Source organism: Ambystoma mexicanum, chromosome 13 (genome assembly GCF_040938575.1).
Source record: "Ambystoma mexicanum isolate Mex_15411 chromosome 13, UKY_AmexF1_1, whole genome shotgun sequence".
NCBI lineage: Eukaryota > Metazoa > Chordata > Amphibia > Caudata > Ambystomatidae > Ambystoma > Ambystoma mexicanum.
In genome coordinates, this window is record NC_090938.1 from 49,249,485 (window position 1) to 49,269,864 (window position 20,380).

Sequence of the window (20,380 nt, forward strand, 5' to 3'; positions counted from 1 at the left end):
GAGGATAATAAAAAGGGAGTTCCTCACTGGAAAGGGAGTACTTATCCCCAAGAACAGGGTCTCCCCCTGTGAAGTCCTGCTTGCCCCCATCCCTAGGTGGAATGTTGTGTAGCTGGCTCACCTCCATAGCTTCACAGGAAGGGGCTCCCCCCCATGGGCAACGTAACTGAATCCCTCGATTCGTCACAAATCATATAATTTTATATATTACCTTTTCCTACGAATTATTTATTTTTTATTTAATTAGCATTTTTTAAGCGCTCACACAGCACGCGGGCATCGAGGCGCTGTTACAGGAATTGTTTGTTTTTTAGTTGCATAATTGTTTTTTTTGTCTTAGTTGCGTATTTATAACGCGCTTAAATACCCAGCGGTTTCTAAGCGCGGACCCGGGGATCGAACCTTTGTTGCTTCGTGTCGTCTTGCTTAAAAGGTGAGCACATTGCCGCTGAGCTATTCTCCCGGGACAAATTATAATTATTTAAACATATCAATATTTCGTTCATTTAAAAGTACACTCCACTAACTGGTTTATTTTTTTAATCGAAGAGTTCTTCCTTCGATTACACTGCATGATGTTACCAGCAGATTTTTGCTGGATTTTTAAATTGATTTATTTAGGTTTTTGGTTCAAATGTTAGCGATCTGTATCTTTCTAGTAACAGAAGTTTTTTTAAAAACTCGTTTTGATATAACATACTACATACTATTAATTTCATGAAGAGTAAAGCTCTTCTTTGACTGTCATTTTTTAAATGTCATCTACTTCTCATCTACGACAGTGTAATTGTTGACAGCAGTGCCATCGTCGGCCACCCAACACAATCAAACTCAAAAAAACAAATCTTAATTAGACCCAATGCGGACAATGAACCAATTTAGGAGCTTGTCGACAGACATTTTCTGCTAATCAAAGCGATAGCTAAGAATACCCCAAATAATTACGATTTTTAATAGCACATAATTGCCTGTTTGTCGTTGTGCAGTTCAGAAATTTAAAAAGTCAAGAGGACAATGTGAACACCAATATAAAAACATTAGAAAAACACAGTCGCATGGCTGCCAAGTGGCTTCATGAATTCTGGACACCTTGAGCTAGATTAGCTTCTCAGCCAGCAGCAGTTGGGGATCCGGGACTGGCATTTTTTCCACCGTTGCAAATGTACTCCTACAAGTCTCATAATTGCATGAACTGCTTCCTACAAAACCTGCCTAGCTCCAGGGGTCGCTTGGTAGCTGTTCAGTAAAACATGCATGCACAGTGACAGTTACGTGCACTGGAGCACAACTGTGTAAAATAAATGGGGTTTTGTACCACACAAGCCAAAATCACTTCTGTGTTCCCAGATCAGGGTGGGGTCTGCAGATTGTAATTGGCTATTTATAACGCGCTTAATACCCAGAGGTTCCTAAGCGCGGACCGGGGATCGAACCTGTGTTGCTGTGCGGTTCCGTCTTGCTTCCAAAGCGAGCACGTTGCTGCTGGGCTATCCTCCACAACTCGCATCAGTCCTAGCCAGCACAGTCAATGATAAGTGATCTGATCATGGGAGATGCATTGCAAAATACCTGGATGACCACACGCTGTAGACCCCTGGCTCAGAAGGTAACACTAGTGTTTTTGTCATATTGTTTGAATGTCCCCCAATACAGGATAGATGTAATCAGAAACAAGTGAAACATAAATCCATTGACAATCTCTAATCAAAGACTTTACAACAAAGGGAGTGCAATGGAACTCTAATGATACACTGGTATTTCAGCTGACAACACCGAGAGATATTCAAACTGTGTGGCGCGCCCCCCAGGATGGCCACAGCCTCATTCTCAGGAGGTGGACGGAGCCCTGGGCCGGGGCGGCTCATCCATATTGGGCGAGGGGGCGTCACCTATTATGAAGGAGCCAGCCCAGTGAAACACTGAGCGCTCCCTCATCTGCTTTTTCCATTTAAGGGAGTGCTACTGTGCTGGTTCAACTGTCAATGGGAAACACTGTTTCCCTTTGATAGTTCAGTTCCCCTGTCGTAAATGCCCAATGAGCCATGCAAGGATGAGGGCGTTTTTGCTTCTCCAGCCTTGCATAGTTCATTGGAAATGCTGGCTGGGGAACTCCATGTCTGTATGGGCGAGTGGGAGCTCCTGCGCCTCCAGGCACATAAAGACAAAGCAGGCTGGAGCGGGGCGTTTCAGCACCCACGCTCAGGAACCAGGAAGCTCTCACTTCCCGATTCCATGCAGGAGGTAGTGCGCAGGGGATAAAACTTCAGGACCGGGACAGAAGGTACTTTTGTGTTCATTTATTTTTTATTTAAATATGTGTATGGATCTGTGTATGCTTGTGTTATGAGTTATTGTATGGTGATGGGTGTGTGTGTGTGTGTGAGAATGATAGCGTGCTTGCTGTGTGAATGTGTGTGTTTTTGTGTTAGTCTGTGGAACTGATTTTGGCGAGTGGGGAGGGGGAGGCTTGTACAACAAAGGCATTTTTAAAATGCCTTTTTTGCACAATCCCCCTACCCACCTGCCAAAACCAGCTCTCCTTCTTAGGCGCTGTGGAGCCCAGGGGACATGGATGGCATCTTTTTACTGGATATCTATCATAGATGTCCAGTAAAAAATATCATGCCTGCCCCTGTGCCCCCCAGCACCTTGCATACACACATAATCATGTTGGCTGTGTGCTTGTGTTAGGCACTGTGGGACCCAGGGGACATGGATGGTATCTTTTTACTGGATATCTATCATAGGTGTCCAGTAAAAAATACCATGCCTGCCCCCTGTGCCCCCCAGCACCAATTGCAAGCTGATTGGCTTTTTACCCAATGTGTTTTAAAGTATACTCTAAAATCCAACATTTTAACCCATTATTTAAAAACATTTCCTGGGGGAAGAGCCCCCCCAAATCTCCCTTGATTGGTTCGGGTTTCCTCGCTACGCTCAGTCGCTATGGCATATCTGGGGGAAATATTTATGCCCCTCCACTTAAAATTTGCTGCCCGCCACTGGCCCTGGGACTGTGCTGTGAGAGGGGTGGGGGGAGCTCAGGGACTGTGGTGGTAACAGGGTGGGGGGAGCCATGGGATAGTGGTTGGAGCAGGGTGGGGAGAGCCCAGGGTCTGTGGTGAGGTGAGGTGGGGTGGGGAGAGGCCAGGGACTGGGCTAGGAGTGGGATGAGGGAACCCAGAGACTGTGCTGGGAGCGGGGTGGGGGGAGCTCAGGGACTGTGGTGGGAGCAGGATAGGGGGAGCCATGGGATAGTGTCGGGGGTAAGATTGGGAGAGCCCAGGGTCTGTGGTGGGGTGGGGAGAGCCCAGGAACTGTGCTGGGAGCAGGGCGGGGAGAGCCCAGGGTCTGTGGTGGGAGCAGGATGGGGGAGCCATGGGATAGTGGCGGGAGCAGGATGGGGGGAGCCCAGGGTCTGTGGTGGGGTGGGGAGAGTCCAGAGACTGGACTAGGAGTGGTATGAGGGAGCCCAGGAACTGTGCTGGGAGAGGGGTGGGGGCGCTCATGGACTGTGGCAGGAGCACGATGGGGGAGCCATGGGATAGTGGTGGGAGCAGGATGGGGAGAGCCCAGGGTCTGTGATGGGGTGGGGAGAGCCGAGGGACTGGGCTAGGAGTGGGATGAGGGAGCCCAGGGACTGTGGTGGGAGCAGGATGGGGAGCCATAGGATAGTGGCAGGAGCAGGGTGGGGCGAGCACAGGGTCTGTAGTGGGGTGGGGTGGGGAGAGCCCAGGGACTGGGCTAGGGGTGGAATGTGGGAACCCAGAGACTGTGCTGGGAGCGGGGTGGGGGGAGCTCAGGGACTGTGGTGGGAGCAGGATAGGGGGAGCCATGGGATAGTGTCGGGGGTAAGATTGGGAGAGCCCAGGGTCTGTGGTGGGGTGGGGAGAGCCCAGGAACTGTGCTGGGAGCAGGGCGGGGAGAGCCCAGGGTCTGTGGTGGGAGCAGGATGGGGGAGCCATGGGATAGTGGCGGGAGCAGGATGGGGGGAGCCCAGGGTCTGTGGTGGGGTGGGGAGAGTCCAGAGACTGGACTAGGTGTGGTATGAGGGAGCCCAGGAACTGTGCTGGGAGAGGGGTGGCGGGAGCTCAGGGACTGTTGTGGGAACAGGATGGGGAACCATGGGATAGAGGCAGTAGCCGGATGGGGAGTGCCAAGGGACTTTGGTGGGAGCAGGATGGGGGAGCCATGGGATAGTGGCGGGAGCAGGATGGGGAGAGCCCAGGGTCTGTGGTGGGGTGGGGAGAGTCCAGGGACTGGACTAGGAGTGGTATGAGGGAGCCCAGAGACTGTGCTGGGAGCAGGGTAGGGGGAGGTCAGGGACTGTGGTGGAAGCAGGATGGGGAGCCGTGGGATAGTGGCAGGAGCAGGATGGTGAGAGCCCAGGGACTGTGCTGGGAGAGGGATGAGGGAGTCCAGAGCCTGAGATTCGAACAGGTGGGGCAGCCCATGGACTATACTGGGAGTAGGGTGTGGTAACAGCGCGCGATGAATAGCAGACATTTGGAATTACTGTCCATTTGGCATTTTTGGTGGGGGCCTGGCCTGTTCACATTTTGTTATGGGGGGGCCCTGGCCAAAAAAGTTTGAAGACCCCAGCCTAGAGAGTGATAGCCATCAGTCTCAAAAGGTGAAGCGCATTACACCATGATCATGGGATTGAATCACTGGTCGGTAGCTACCCATCACAGTGACGCCACAAATGGCGACCATTTAACGTAAACCACGGAACAGCAATCATGCAAGCGTAATGCATACCCAACAGCCGGCATCTAGGTCCATATGTGTCTGTGGAGAAGAGTAGCCCATTAAGCATTATGCTCTGTCCCATTGAAGAACTTCCAAACTCTTCTCTCACTCTCCCATCCACAAGGGGACTTCATGGTCTACAATGACCGAACCAACCCTGTGCAGGCCGATAAGAAGAAGACCCTATCACCAATCCTTTTATTGCCATGAGCAGCCTTGCAAGAAGAAAGCCGAAGTGGGCAAACTTACAGGGAGCAGAGGTCGTCCAAGGAAGCAGGTTCTTAGGAGATCCCAGATACGCCCTCCCAGCAAACCTTTTTAGCTCCAAAATGGCAACTGGTCAAGGCCGCAATGTTGGGATAATTTCAAATAAAGTGGTAAAAGGTCCTATGGGACACCCCACATCTTGAACCTCTGTAGACAGGCTATGGCCGCGGACACCCCACATCTTCTCTTGCACCTCTGTAGACAGGCTATGGCCGCGGACACCCCACATCTTCTCTTGCACCTCTGTAGACAGGCTGTGACCGATTCTGTGCTGGGGAGCCTGTAGAATAATGGCTCTTATGGGACACCCCCTTGTCGTGTAGGTGTATACTTTGGCTCTCTGACCGCCGATTCCCTTTGCAGCACATACCTTTGGTCCCCATTTTTATCTAGACTTTAGCTTAGATAATACACAGTCAACAGGCCTCGCTGTGCCCACTGGTTTGCAGCTCTGACACGGCTTGGGGTAGCAGCGAGCCTTTAGGGGTCAATAGCAGCCCGGGTCAGCGCTCCCTGGCAGACTTTGCTAGTCGAGCAAAGTGCAGGAAATGTCCCTTGTGACCGCTTTACTTTGTTACACATTTCCAGAATTGTTTCTTGAAACACACATAAGATAAGCTTTCTTTGCAGCGCGGAAGCTGCATTCCAGTGACCCATGGTGACTCTCCTTAATGAGGGTGCGGAGGCGGTAGGCACGCCTTTGAGCAGAGCTGCCCCGCTCAGCAGGCAGAGAGCTCCGGGAGGACTTTGGCCCCCATCACAGGCAGCAATCTTTGCTCTGCCCGCTGCCACATAGTGTGCAAAAAGAGCACTGCCCTTCTGCCTTTAAACCCGGAAGCGGCCTGTGTTCCTCACTGGCAGTGCAGGGAGACAGAGCCATAATGACCGCAGCACCCAGTGACATCCCCAGGAGCTACGTGTTGACCATAATCACCATTAAAAGGCCGGCTTCTCCCCTGCCCTGCCTAGCTCACTTGTGCAACCTAACGAGTTGGTGGCAGATCACTCTCTTCGGCAGGGGCCTCCCTCTGGAACAGCCTCCCTGCCTCCCTGAAACTTGAGGAGAACCATCTCTGGCTCCAGGAGCACCTCAAGACCTTCCTCTTTGCTTCTGCCTTCTCTCCTCCTCTCCCCTGCTGAACTCCTGACTGAAACTGCACTGGTCACCTGGCCACCCTCTGATCTCAGGCCCAGGTCCCCTCGCCCACCAGCTGCACACCTGCACTCCTTTTCACTCCATTTAAAAAATAATTTTAAACAGGAAAGAATGTAAACATTATCTTCAAAGGCCTTTGTGCTTGAAAATCCCAGGCTTCTATAGGTGCATGCGGGGAAGGGTGGGCAGGATTTCGACTGAAGTGGACTCTGCAAAGGCTGCCCCATAAATCCATCTTCTCCAGGTGACCATCAGGTGGGAAGAGGTAACATGACTGTGCTCTTGGGCGTGGCCCCAGCCAGCGTCCAGTAAACGTCGTTGCACATGGCGCCTTGTGCCATTGAGCTGCTGAGGCCCCCAGACTAGGGTGCCTATGGCTGAAAGTCGAGTTGCCTATTAATAAGTTATTCGTGTCCACGCAGATTCATTCTAGCTCTTTTTTTTTCATGCACATTTTTTTTGTAGGTAAACTAACCACATGTCACCATTCAGAGGATTACTGGGCCAAGCTCTGCGTGTGTGCTGCCTGCGGGGACTGCAGTCTGAGACTTGCACACATGACTATTAACACCCCCAAAAAGTCTACAAAATTATCTAGGCTCCCTGAAAACCGTAAATAGTGTTTTGGTCAGAGAAAAGGGGTGAACATTTGTGTGGCATGGCAGGTGAGGCGGGGGGTGTATTATATGAGAGGTTTAGTTGGTTGAGACTTGAAGCAGTTGTACTTTGGTGCATACTTTTAAAACACGCGGATCTGTGAATAGTTTTCAAATTCTGGTGACTGTGAAACTGAGGTATGAAATGTGCATTCATTTTGAAACCCTTCTCTTTTCCTTTATCGTGGTGTTCCATCCCCAAACCACTGCCCCCTGCCCCCAACGTTTCACTCCCCTTTTATTAAGCTACCCCCCTCCACCCCAGCCATGTACGTTTTGGGCACTCTTGGAACTGGACTTCGAAATCCAATTTCATTATCAGGGAGCACACGCTCATTTTCTTCTGAATATTTTTGTGAACACTACATTTTTCCCCAGATCGTGGTTAGAGGGTCCCAAAGCTGTGAACCTTTAGGTGGTAAGAGGTAAAGTATAAGGGGGAGGGCTGGAGCATGAGGTGCCTTGAGAGAAATTACTCTGGTCTTCAAGGAGCTTAGCACAAAACTACAAGTGCCCCCGAGTAGAGGCTCAATGGGGGTCAATTGGAAATCCGAGATGGTAAATGTGGAAAGAGAGAAGGCGATCTTGTATGATCAGCGAAGAGGCGGTAGGAGAACAGCTTACCAAGAGAACAGGTGCAGAGGGTACAGAGTAGTGGGGCAAGGAGCGAACCCTGGTGTAATTATACTGGGAGAAAGGTGGGATGTGAGGTGTTCCTGTTCCAGGAGATGTACAAACCGTGCTATGGAAGTTTCGAAGCGATCTAGGCAAGCGTTGCGAGTCCAGGACTCACCCACCCTTGCTCCCTTCTTAGATTCCTCCGTTTCATTATTTCGGTGCCCCCAAGGTGCAGGCTAGAGGGTATTAGGGGATGGATAGCATTGTGAAGTCCTAGCGAGGACATCAAAGCAATACCCTGACTGCTGTTGGGGCACGAACGCGACCTGCTTTGATACCTAAGCCAGTTGGGCGTCAAAACATGTCCAAGATGGGCATCCGTGCGTTGCCAATGAGGGCGGGAAACCATTGCCCAGAAGGCGCAAAGTAGAGACAGGGATGTCCAAGATGGCCTCCATGCGTTGTCAGTAAGGGCGGGAAACCATTGCCCAGAAGGAGCAAAGCAGAGACAGGGATGTCCAAGATGGCCTCCGTGCGTTGTCAATAAGGGCGGGAAACCATTGCACAGAAGGAGCAAAGCAGAGACAGGGACCAGAGGAGGGCATGGGTGTAGAGTGGAGAGATAGGCTAGGCAGACCCAGGTGCACGGCTCATGTGATCATCGGAGCCACGTCCTGGGCGCAAACCGAATGTGACCAAGGCGGCCATTTGCGCACGCTCCTGTACTAAGAGAATAAGAGAATAAACAGACTAGAGAGGATAGCACAAAACAAATCGACTTGCACAGTACTTTCAGGGACAGCGTAGGAGGGGGGGGCACCCTGATCGAGGAGCCTAATCAACAGGAGTGGAGTGCGGCTGAGGGTAGAACCTTGGCTGATCCACTGGGTGAAGTCTTGATGGCACTTTACTTACATGGCGATGGGGCGGCTCAAACCCTGGATCACCCCATCCAGGATGGCGAGTCCTTCATCGGTGAGGAAGGACAGGCGGGCACCTCGAGACTCAAGCTTTGCTGCTATTCGCCGAGCTCCTTTTTGGCCAGAAATCTACAGGAGGAGAAACCCAAAAATCAAGGTGAAGACAAAAGATGGGGCAAAAAGAGCACAGGGTAAGGAGGAGCAAGTGGAGTGCCTCCCCGGGATTAAAACAAGAAAGAAGTCCAAGGAGTATCGGCTCTCCAGTGTGGATATGGGTAGGGAACTAATATGGACCCAAGAGGTTTCACACTAGACCCTTTGCAGTGTATTGGGTATTTCTTGGTGTTCCTTTAGCAATCGCTGCTGAAGGTACCGGGGGGGGGGAGGGGGCTGGAGGATTAAGAAAGAGGGGCATGGAAGGCAACAAACAGAAAAAGAATCCTGAAAGACAGCAGAATGGAGAGGGCGGCAACATAAAAAAAGCTTTGGTGAAAATTCATCCAAATGTTCCAAAGTTATAAAACACTACAAACGGTTTGTGTTTTACTTTTTGCATTCGTTTTTATACAGGAAAAATACACAGCCTGGACTGGTGCACAACCGACCCCCAATGGAAAATGGTTTTGGGAGTGGCAGAAAGCTTGATAGTCGCGCCTTTTTTGGTTTTGTGGAAACTTGATCAATGGATCAATGAGACACTGGGATTGAGAAGGGCTGTAATTTGAGGAATGCAAAGTCAGATGAGAGTACTGAACCCCCACGCGCTATCAAACCCTTGGGAAGAGACAGGAAAGAGGCACAGCATATGGAGTGCAGTAACCAGGACCTGGCACTTGACTGGAATGGGCGTAATTTTAGGAGGGGGGGACAAGGGTGTTTGCCCCCCCTAACTTTTGTGCCACACAATTTTGTCCCACTCATTTGTCAGGGTCCCCTTTCATTTAGATATCATGCCCCCCCTCACCCCCTAACATTTTCTGCAAAGTTACAGTTTCTTTCGCATCCGGAGGACCCTTCCATTTCATGGCAGGCTTCTGATGTCTCAACGGTGGGCGGTCGATGCAGGAGAGCTCTCGGCACAGCATGGCTTGCTTCTCCTGGAGACCCTCGTGGCCTCCATGTAGAGTTCAGCGACTTTGGACAGGATCAGATCTTTGCAAACAGGCGCCGAACTGAACCAGCAGTCAAGCTGCACTGAGCAATTCTCCATCAGGTTGAAGTGCGGCACAGACCGCGACCCCATCGACAGAAGCCTTATAATGAAAATACCATCCTATTGTCTGATAAGAGGCCGGGAACCAGGAGGCAGCCAGAAGCACTTCCCAGGGAAGGCACTGCAATTATGTGGTATTAGGTAGCCTTGATAGTTCTGATGGCAGGGGAGGGTTGTTTCAGCTTCACAGTGATTATGAAGTATCAGGAAATATTGTCCCCATGCATAATGTGGCAAGGAAAAGGTTGTGGCGACATTATATATGGTGACCATATGTATGGGGTCAAGGAGAGCGGGGGTCTATCGTATGTACCTATTGTACGATAATCATGACTTTTGTAATATTGTCAGACACACAATGCGCCCTTCGCCGCGATGCAAGACCTCTTTCCTGGGGGAGGAGCCTCTGGGGAATTCACTGCATTTCTCTTGGTCCCATTGACAGTATAAGTCAAAACTCGTACATTACAAGATTTCCGGGAGCTGGCGGACACTGGACTAGAGTACTGCATACAGAAATGGCTGTACACTACATTAGCTCATAAAAACAAAAATACATTTCAGTATATAAAAACACACACACTGATTCGTGTTGACTGCAACAACAAAAAACATTTGATAAACCAGATCGAAACCTGGTGCTCAATAGATTGACGGGTTCACCAGGATTAAATCCTGGCTCCCAATCCGAAACAGGGTATGATATGACATGATTGGTTATTTATAATGCGCTTAATACCCAGAGGTTTCTAAGCGCGGACCCGGGGATCAAACCTGTGGTGCTGCGCGTTGTCTTGCTTCCAAGGCGAGCGTGTTGCCCCTGAGCTATCCTCCCGAGACAAGGTACACCCGGCAAGTGCTCAACTTCAGCTTGTCCAATACTACAAAACTCAAAGTGTGCCTGAAGGTCTTTGTGCTTGAATGGATGTCCACATCACACTCTCCTCCTCCTCATCACACTTAGTTGGTGTGCTACCTCCCTCCTGGGGTTTAAGAGCTAGCAGGTGCCCTGTCCCGCCACTACCTTCAGCTCTCACGATAGTCTTCATGTTCCCACTGGTCTATGGTGGCTGACAGCCCAAGCTCCCATGAAAGACTCAAGGAGGCCTGGGCTACGAGGTGCCTAGAAGGCCTGGGCTACGAGGTGCCTAGACGCCTTGGGGACAGTTAGTGGACTTTTTCAGAGGGCCGCACAATATATACTGAAGTTCTGAGAGCCCCTCTACTGAGAATAAACAATGCTAAATAACCTGTTCTGTGGGTAGGTTCCCACTTGGCAGGGTCAGCAACCATGTTTTGGATCAATGTACCTTTCACAGAGGAGAAATACCCATTTGCATATCTGTCTGGTCCTACCCACTTAGGCAGTCCAGCACTGAAATGCTGGGCAATTCTCCTCTGAACAAGAGTACCAACAGCAACCCCAGACACGTGTTTCGGCCTAGTCGGGCCTCATCAGTGAGGTGGAGCTGTGGCTCTCTAAGCACACAATAAATACTGCATATATTTATTTATTTTCCCATGTGCAGCAGTGCTCCCAGCCCGCGGGCTTCTAGGCGCTAGTTGCATTACCGTAGACATAGTCAGCGTATTCAAGCCAATCAGATGTGGGTGTATCTGGCGCGTTCCGGGCACTCTGTGTAAAGAGCCGTGTTCTCAATGGTCTGCGGAAGGCCCAGTAGGATTGCTCAGCTCTCAGGGCTGGAGGTAGTGAGTTCCAATGTGTCGCTGCCAAGATGGGGAAGCTGGCGCTGCCTGCTCTGGCCCTTCTGAAGCTTGCTGTTAAGAGTGGTGGAGTATGTAGATCATAGTGTGAAGGAGTCCTCGGGTACCGGCATACTTCACCAATTATATATTTATTTATTTATTTGCATTTTTAAAGCGCTCACACAGCCCGCAGGCATCGAGGCGCTGTTACGGGAATTATTTTTGTTCTTTAGTTGCGTAATTGATTTTTTTTGGTCTTATTTGCGTATTTATAATGCGCTTAAACACCCAGAGGTTTCTATGCGCGGACCCGGGGATCGAACTTGTGTTGCTTCGAGTCGTCTTGCTTCAAAGGCGTGCACGTTGCCACTGAGCTAGAGAAGTTTAAACACATATAGATTGGCGCATGCTGCTGCTACACGGTGCCTGATTGGCTGTCCCTTTAATGACCTTTTTCAAGTGACGTGAGTAGAGCAGGTAGAAAGTGCACCGCTCTCATATAACACCAGTCACAGAGTTAGGAAAACGTGGCGTTCAGTGCCCTCGCCGTGCCTTATGGGTGTTACAATAAGGCAGGGCAGCACAGACGCAACATTTCATTTAACTCGTTGCTTTTCTGGCACTGCAGTAGTAGTGTGAGACCCAGAACACTGCTGGAATGCAGTGCGACCGGTCTAGGCGCGGGACTCTGTAGTCAAGGCAGGCCAGTCCTCAATGGGGCACTTCCAGGTCACCGAAGGTCATGGAGCACAGCCCATAGCCTACTCCCTCAGCTGAGGTCAATGAGGGCGGCAGTACAGGACACCCAGATATTTATTCGAGGGATGTGCAGATGCACGGGGCCCTGCTACGCATGCGCAGTGAGGAGTGCGGATTTAGAGTCCAGGAAGGAAAGGTGGAATGTTGCAGTGGAAGGGAGAGAGACACCAGAAGATGTGGTGTGGGGTAACGGGGTGAGGGAGAGAGGAGGAAACAGTGAGAGGCACAGGCTTTGACAATGTAGACGAAGTCAGAATGGGAAATGTAAACACGCAGTCAAAAGCACGCTCTAAGGAGAGAGTTTTTCTTTCTGCAACTCCCCCATTCCCCATTAACTTCAATGGGACCCCCCAACATTTCTGCTATGGTTTGAGAGAGTGACTTTTGGGGTGAGGGAGGTCTCTTTTAGCCCCACTTATGTGCTCCCTTCTTCTCATTTGGGGTGCTCCGAGCAGCTCCTGAGGTTATCCAAGCGGAGAGGACTCCCCCATTTCCTTCTCCACCCCCTCTTTGAATGGCAACACATTAAGTGTTGCATTTATGCATTGTGTCGAATTTGCTTTAAGTTTCGTTCCTTTATAAAAAAGTGTCCAGCAAACCCTGGTGGCAGCAAACCCATGTCTACTCTTTTTTTCAGGTGCACTACCCTGCACCCGACTTAGCCCCAATAATGCATTTTTGAGGACCATTTACTCCAAATGGCCGGACCTCATGGTGTAACCCCGGTCCTTGGATTTTTTGATTGCTTCATTTCTGCCCGCTCAGCTCAAAGAGAGTCTTGCAAAGGTATGTCTCATGTGTATGACTGTCTTAAGAGCCCCCCCGTCCCTCGGCCAGGAACCCTCTCAACCTGGGGTAGACGACCTAACAGGGCAAAACCAGAGCAAGACGAACTCCAGGGGTTGTATGTGGGAGTCGAGTGGTGTTCTGGAGTCGTGAATGCACAATGTTGCTCCCTTCTCTGTCCTGGCCAAGTCTCTTCTTGTACTTTTTTCAGATGGTTCCTGAAAGACTGCAGAGACCAGCATGCAGCGGACACCACAGACCCCTGGGGTGGATACTAGTTCCTGGGAAGCAGCACTGTTCGTCAAGACCCAGCCTGGTACAGGAGGAACAAACTAGGTGCACGAAAGAAATGGACTGGGCTTCCCCATGCTGGAGCCGGATGAAATACAATGCTTACCCCAAAAACCACAGCCTCGCTGCACAGGAATAAGGGGGCAGCTGCGGCTGAGCAGGAACTAGCAAGAGACCGCCCAAGCATAGGCGAGTCCCGGGAACACTCTGCAAATCCTGTAGGACGACTGCCTTACCAACTGAAGGGGGGGGCACAGAACCAACAACCACAGGGCCACACGGCAAAGATGGCGGCTGAAAAGGGGGCAGGGCTGAAGGTCCTTATGTACACTTTCAGGGGGAAATCCCAGCCCACAGGAAGGTAGCTCAGACCGAGATTTGCCCAGTGAAGCAGCTGTCTTGGGTAACCAATGGGAGCAGCAGGAAGCTTTTAGGCAGGAAGGGGAGGGCTATATAAGGCAGCAGAGTCAATACACTCACTGCCACCACTGCAAACCCCTTCGTCCGCTACCCGTGGCCCATCACGGCGAAGACCCTGTGAAACCAGCCCTACTGTGACAGGACCACACAGACCAAGAAGAAACGCAACCCACGACTACACACTCAACCCGAGAAGATGGAGTAATGAGGTTCAAGCCTCGCTATCCAAAAATCACAGCTGATGCATAAAATTTATCAGCAAGAAGAAGACGACGAGGGACAAGGTAAAAGGTGTATGGGTGAGGTTGGCAGAGCTGGGGGAAGACCAGGAGGCCAGAGAGGATGGTGTTGCAGTGAAGACAGACTTAGAGGAGACCGTTGGAGTATTTTGGAGAAGGTAAAAGTATGGTGTTGGGACTGAGTGAGTGGCAGTTTGTGAGGGCGCGATCAAAGCTCATGTTTTAGGGAGATCAGGAGGGTGGGGTTGAGAGTAGTAATGAGAAATAGAGAGAAGAATGAGAGAGGCAGGAGGGTATAGGCGAGTATTGGCAGGGGTAGTGTAGGGCAGAGTGAAATTTGGGGTATTACCCAAATTGACCTTTTACAATTGACCTTTTGCACAATTGACCTAATTATAGTGCTCCTAATTGACCTTCTGCACAATTGACCTTTATATTATTTTAGTTATTTTATATATGTGTGGGGTGGGTTTTGGATTATAAATAATATAAGGGGATTGGGTGGGGGGTTGCAGGGGTTTTTGGATTGGGTGGAGGGTTTGCAGGGGGTTTCCCCCGCATATATGTCCTAATTGACCTTCTAAATTGGGTCAATTCTCCCGAGGTCAATTGTGAAAAGGTCAATTAGTGTAGAGCCGAGATTTGGTGGGAGCTGGAGAGTAGAGACACGACAACAGGGGAAGAGAGGGAGCAATAAACCCAAGAAATGGAGTGCATAGAGAAGGGAGAGATCAGGAAGAAGCCGGTGGGTGGAGACAGGAGAATGGGGGAGAGAGTGATAAGACACGGAGTGGGGAGAAAAAGTAAGAGAAAGTGAGGGGTTGGGAGACAGTCGTCCGGGGGAAAAGGGCTTCGGGGCCCCTCCCTGGTACGTCACTTAGGAGGTCACTGAGATAAGTCCATGGCTTTCAGGCCCTGCCTCGGATAGCGATAGTCCAGACAGTGTAGCGAATTGGCGCTGCAATAAGACATGCTGGAGGGGGGAGATTGGGTTTGGGTGGTGGGAACCTTCCAAAGGCCGAGGGATTGATGTACAAGGAAACCACCCAGCTTGCGAGCCGAATTGTCTGTTTTTGTATAAAAAAATAAAAAATAAAACAGTTTTGTACTAAAAACTGAAAACGTCTTAATGTGTTTTATGACTGGGAACTTTATCACAGTCATCGCAGAAATCTTACAGAAACCAGGAGCGTCCTTGGTACCTGGCAGTCCACTGCCGGCAGGTAATTGGGCAGTCATTATATCTTAGAATGCACAGACACTTCCAATGAGGAGCCGGGAGGCTGCAGGCGAGTTGGAACTGGGGTTTATGCACCAGTTTCAATGTCAGGCAGTCTCTTAAGCCTCCAAGTCACATACAAGACTGGAAAGGTCCACCTGCAAGCTCACCCAGTCACAGCTCAGCCCCAACTGACACTCCAACAGAGCACTCATTCATGCACTATAGAACACTCATTCATGCACTATAGAACACTCATTCATGCACCGCAGAACACTCATTCATGCACTACAGAACACTCATTCATGCACTACAGAACACTCATTCATGCACCACAGAACACTCATTCATGCACCGCAGAACACTCATTCATGCACCGCAGAACACTCATTCATGCACTGCAGAACACTCATTTAAGCACCACATAACACTCATTCATGCACAGAACACTCATTCATGCACTACAAAACACTCATTCATGCACTACAAAACACTCATTCATGCACAGAACACTCATTCATGCACCACAGAACACTCATTCATGCACCGCAGAACACTCATTCATGTACTACAGAACACTCATTAATGCACCACAGAACACTCATTCATGCACCACAGAACACTCATTCATGTACTACAGAACACGCATTAATGCACCACAGAACACTCATTCATGCACCACAGAACACTCATTCATGCACTACAGAACACTCATTCATGCACCGCAGAACACTCATTCATGCACCGCAGAACACTCATTCATGCACTACAGAACACTCATTTAAGCACCACATAAAACTCATTCATGCACAGAACACTCATTCATGCACTACAAAACACTCATTCATGCACAGAACACTCATTCATGCACCACAGAACACTCATTCATGCACCACAGAACACTCATTCATGCACCGCAGAACACTCATTCATGCACTGCAGAACACTCATTAATGCACTACAGAACACTCATTTAAGCACCACATAAAACTCATTCATGCACAGAACACTCATTCATGCACTACAAAACACTCATTCATGCACAGAACACTCATTCATGCACCACAGAACACTCATTCATGCACCACAGAACACTCATTCATGCACCGCAGAACACTCATTCATGTACTACAGAACACTCATTCATGCACCACAGAACACTCATCCATGCACAGAACACTCATCCATGCACAGAACACTCATTCATGCACTACAGAACACTCATTCATGTACTACAGAACACTCATTCATGTACTACAGAACACTCATTCATGTACTACAGAACACTCATTCATGTACTACAGAACACTCATTAATGCATCACAGAACACTCATTCATGCACTACAGAACACTCATTAATGCACCACAGAACACTCATTCATGCACAGAACACTCATTCATGCACTACATAACACTCATTCATGCACAGAACACTCATTCATGCACAGAACACTCATTCATTCACAGAACACTCATTCATGCACCACAGAACACTCATTCATGCACTACAGAACACTCATTCATGTACTACAGAACACTCATTCATGCACCACAGAACACTCATCCATGCACTACAGAACACTCATTCATGTACTACAGAACACTCATTCATGCACTACAGAACACTCATTCATGCACTACAGAACACTCATTCATGCACTATCAACCGTGTACCGTGGTTTCACCCACATACATTGATCATGGTGGATTTCTTTGTGGAAAGGAAATAGATACATTGAGAGGAGTAGTGGGCGTGGTGGGGTGGTAGTGTGAGTAGTAGGGACCCCTGCAATTAAAAAAAGGTAAAAATCCATAATGAAATCTACCACAAAGTAACTTACTACTGTGCAATTTATGGCGAAGAAATCAGGAGGAACCTCTCTCAACTCTCTCTGAGCTGCAAATGCACACCCCATTTATCAACAGTCAACCTTCAACATGACCAGCAGGACAATCACAGGACACAACCGAGCCCTAAAGGGAGGAAGAGGTGCAGTGCTGCCTTCCACCTGCATCCCCTCCAGCTCGGCTGCCTCGTCGCATGGCCGCCTTCTAGTTGTGGACATTTTCCCTGCATTGCAAAGGCCTCCTCACTTTGCTGCTGCTGTTCGTCCTGTAGCAGGGCTGGCCTTGCACCATAGTCTCTCAAAGTGCTTCCTCGTGCCCAAACACCCTGTCTGGGTCATGGAAACTACAGCTCTGCAGGGGTCCTCCTATCTCGTGGGGTTCAAAGCTGTATCCTCACCTATCTATCAGGGGGTGCCAAGGGTATCTGACCTGACCATCAAACCATGTCTCAGACCTGTGTCCTGGAGCCCTCTGCTAGAGCTCCACAGTAGGCCCAGTTACCCCCAACGATGCTCTGTAATGTGGGATATATATCTTTTTTATTGTTTTTTTATAACGCGCCTAATACCGTACCTGAGTTCGGTTTCTAAGCGCGGATCTAGGATTCGAACCACTGTTGCTCTGCGCGGTCTTGCTTCCAAGACCAGCGCGTTGCCCCTGTGCTATCCTCCGTTCATATTACTTTTGGAGCTCGGAGCTGAGGGGGCGTGATTACTTTAGCTTCCCTTGACTTACCCAAGGTGTTTTTTCTGGTTATAAGAGATCTCTGTGTAGGGTGTACTAAGGACGAGTTGTCTTCCTTTTTCTTTACATAAATCTTGATTAATGAATACTGAACTTATAATATGAACTGCACTCTAACACTATAGACTTTTCCTTGTCGGTTTGAACCGCCCCACCTACACAGCGAGGGTGACTTTGTTTTAACACACCTTGGATAGACATTGGATAGGCTACGAGTTCACTTCTTGAGCGATGGCGTAAATGTGGGGGCTGCCATATAAAGTTATACAGACTGCATTTTGGGTGACCCCACTTTAGCAGGGCTCAAGTCGAGAGTACACGCGGGAGGACGGAATCCCCCCACTTTTTTTCAGAGGTCACATCGATATGCTAATTTCTGGTGACGCCACATTCAATTGGTATGTTAATGAGCCCCGCACTCTAATTTTTAGGACTTCACCCCTGCGGTACTGTAACAATACAATTGCCTATTTAACTGTGTCGACATTAAAATGGCGTGCAATTCATTTTGGGTTAGGAAAACTATATTTGGATATCTGTATATTTTGCTATGCATACATTGTGGTGTTTTTTACTTTAATGCAAGTGCGTTCTTCATAAATACCCTTCCAGCTGCGTGGATATTCTGAGCATTTCCAAGCGCTCTTAATGTCAATTGCACGTCATACCCAACCCCCCTGATCGCATATGTCAAAGCTTCAGTGCGCTACATTGTCACCAGTAGCTTAGGCCAGGTTTGAAAAACCTTTGTGGATCCGCCAGGGTGTCGGGCCAGAATCACCCACCGGTGTTGCTTCTGAAAAAAGCCCCCAACACATGCTTAGATAAGTAAGGACAGGAGAAGCTCTAGAAAGCTAAACATTTAGTGGTAGATTGAGAGCGAGAGAAATACTTAAACGCAGACAGCTTCAGGCGGATAAAGGGCTGAGGGTGAGAACGCCAGAGCTGCGGGGTACTAGGCGGAGGAAATGGCATCCAATGATAAAGTCACTTGGGAAATGGCCACCAGGGTGTGACATTTCCCCAAAAAATGCACCCTCAGTAAAATCAAACACTTTCCCCCAAATATTGTACTATTGGAGTTTATAATATAAAATTATACCCCTCCTAGAATATTAGTGGGAAGTATTTTAGGGGTCAGGGAAAAAAAGTCCCCTACCTGGCAACTTTTTGCAGGTGACATTATCACATGGAACCGAGGGAAGGAGATAATGTGACTAAAGGACACAGAAAGAAAGAAAGAAAGGGCCTTACCTCTTCATCATGCCCGAGGCCCACGTAGAAGGACCGGCGAGGCCTGTGCTTTCTCTTCAGCAGGAGCTCCAGTGCCTGCAGAAGGCCCTGTTCAACAGATACAAAGAGACGAGCTTTAGGGCAAAGCACAGAGGGGCCGTGGCAGACCTCGAGTATCAACAGCGGAGGAGGATTATGGGCCAACTGTGGGGGCATGGAGGATGGTGGGGAGCAGGGGTGCTGTGGTACGCACGGCTTGAGGTGGAGTGGAGTGGAGTGGAGCATGCATTGGGAGACGCAGAGAAGAAAAGGGCAGCTTCCAACAGCCAAGATAACTCAAGAAGGGGAATGCTTTGAACACAAGGAATCCCAAGCACAGGAAAGTTATGGGTTTCAGAATATCCTCTCTAAAGATGCTTCAACACAGAATGGCCCTGCACATTATATGTGTGCATATGTCTGAGAAATTCTGCAATGGCCATGCATGTGTGCTTAAGTGTGGAGGGTGCCTGCGAATACGTACGATGGCCGACCCTTTGTTGTCCAAAGTCCCTCGTCCATAGATATAGCCACCCACTTCCTGGGCTGAGAACGGCGGGTGGTCCCAGCCCTCATCTGAGGCAGGCACCACATCCAGGTGGGCCAGCATCATGTAGGGCTCAAGCTGGGGGTTCGAACCCTGCACGGTGAAGAGGTGGCTGTAGTCTGCGATGATCTCATGCTGGATGAAGCTGCAGGAAAATATACCAGGGAACACTGCAAGGAAAACAGGAGAGATTAGTGGGTGCCTCAGAAGGACCCCGAAGTTCAGAGGATATAGGCACTGTATTAACCAGGTTACACCTAGTCCCTTATGTTTATTTACGAGATTATCAGGGCTTTAAGTGGGACGGGACTATCCTACTCTCAGCCTCGACAGGGCCCAAAAATTGCTCTTTAGTTGAGGCCTTGCCGAGTCTGCCCGACCTCCTGTCCCTCGGCACCAAGAGTCAATGACAAGAGGATGAGGAGCGATACTGCTCTGGGCAACAAGAGGCCACGATCAACCCATGTTTAGAATCCGATCAGTTTCAAACAGCTGGAATTATATGATCTGTTTTTATAACACTCTGAAGCTAAAAATAGAGAATACATTCTTGGATTTTGTACCATATTAGAATGATTGCCATTGGAATGGCTGTATAGTAAGATTCACGGATTTCCTTAATAGGACCGCGGCAATGGAACCTGCATTGGCCTACTTTAATTTGATTTCATTTTTAGATTTGCATATATTTTCATTCTAGTGAACTTTTTGACTGTTGATTAACTATACAAAATGGAAAGCACCTTTAACCTGATCTTGTTCCTTTCCATTGCTGGAATGAAGCCGCGACTTAGACTGCTGCCTTCATAACATAAGACACGTGTCTTTTAAAGGTCCCTTAGTTGCTTGTAGGGCTGTAAGAAACAATTCTTAAGACCTGACAACACATTTTGCTGAGTTACTCGTTGGGCCACTGCTAAATTTCCTATCCCACTTAAAACACGGCCAGTTGTCAGCACCACCTG

General features: G+C 49.2%; 1 protein-coding gene across 1 annotated transcript in view; it reads right to left on the reverse strand.

Annotated features, from left to right (window-relative positions):
• The window catches only part of PM20D1 (peptidase M20 domain containing 1), a 105,546-nt gene that overhangs the window by 56,230 nt on the left and 28,936 nt on the right, over positions 1 to 20,380 (reverse strand). Inside the window, exons 3-5 of the mRNA XM_069633169.1 lie at positions 19,353 to 19,585; positions 18,851 to 18,937; positions 8,365 to 8,498 (exon numbers count right to left, since the gene is read on the reverse strand). Coding sequence (XP_069489270.1) covers positions 8,365 to 8,498; positions 18,851 to 18,937; positions 19,353 to 19,585 — 454 coding nt within the window. The remainder of the gene's footprint in view (positions 1 to 8,364; positions 8,499 to 18,850; positions 18,938 to 19,352; positions 19,586 to 20,380) is intronic.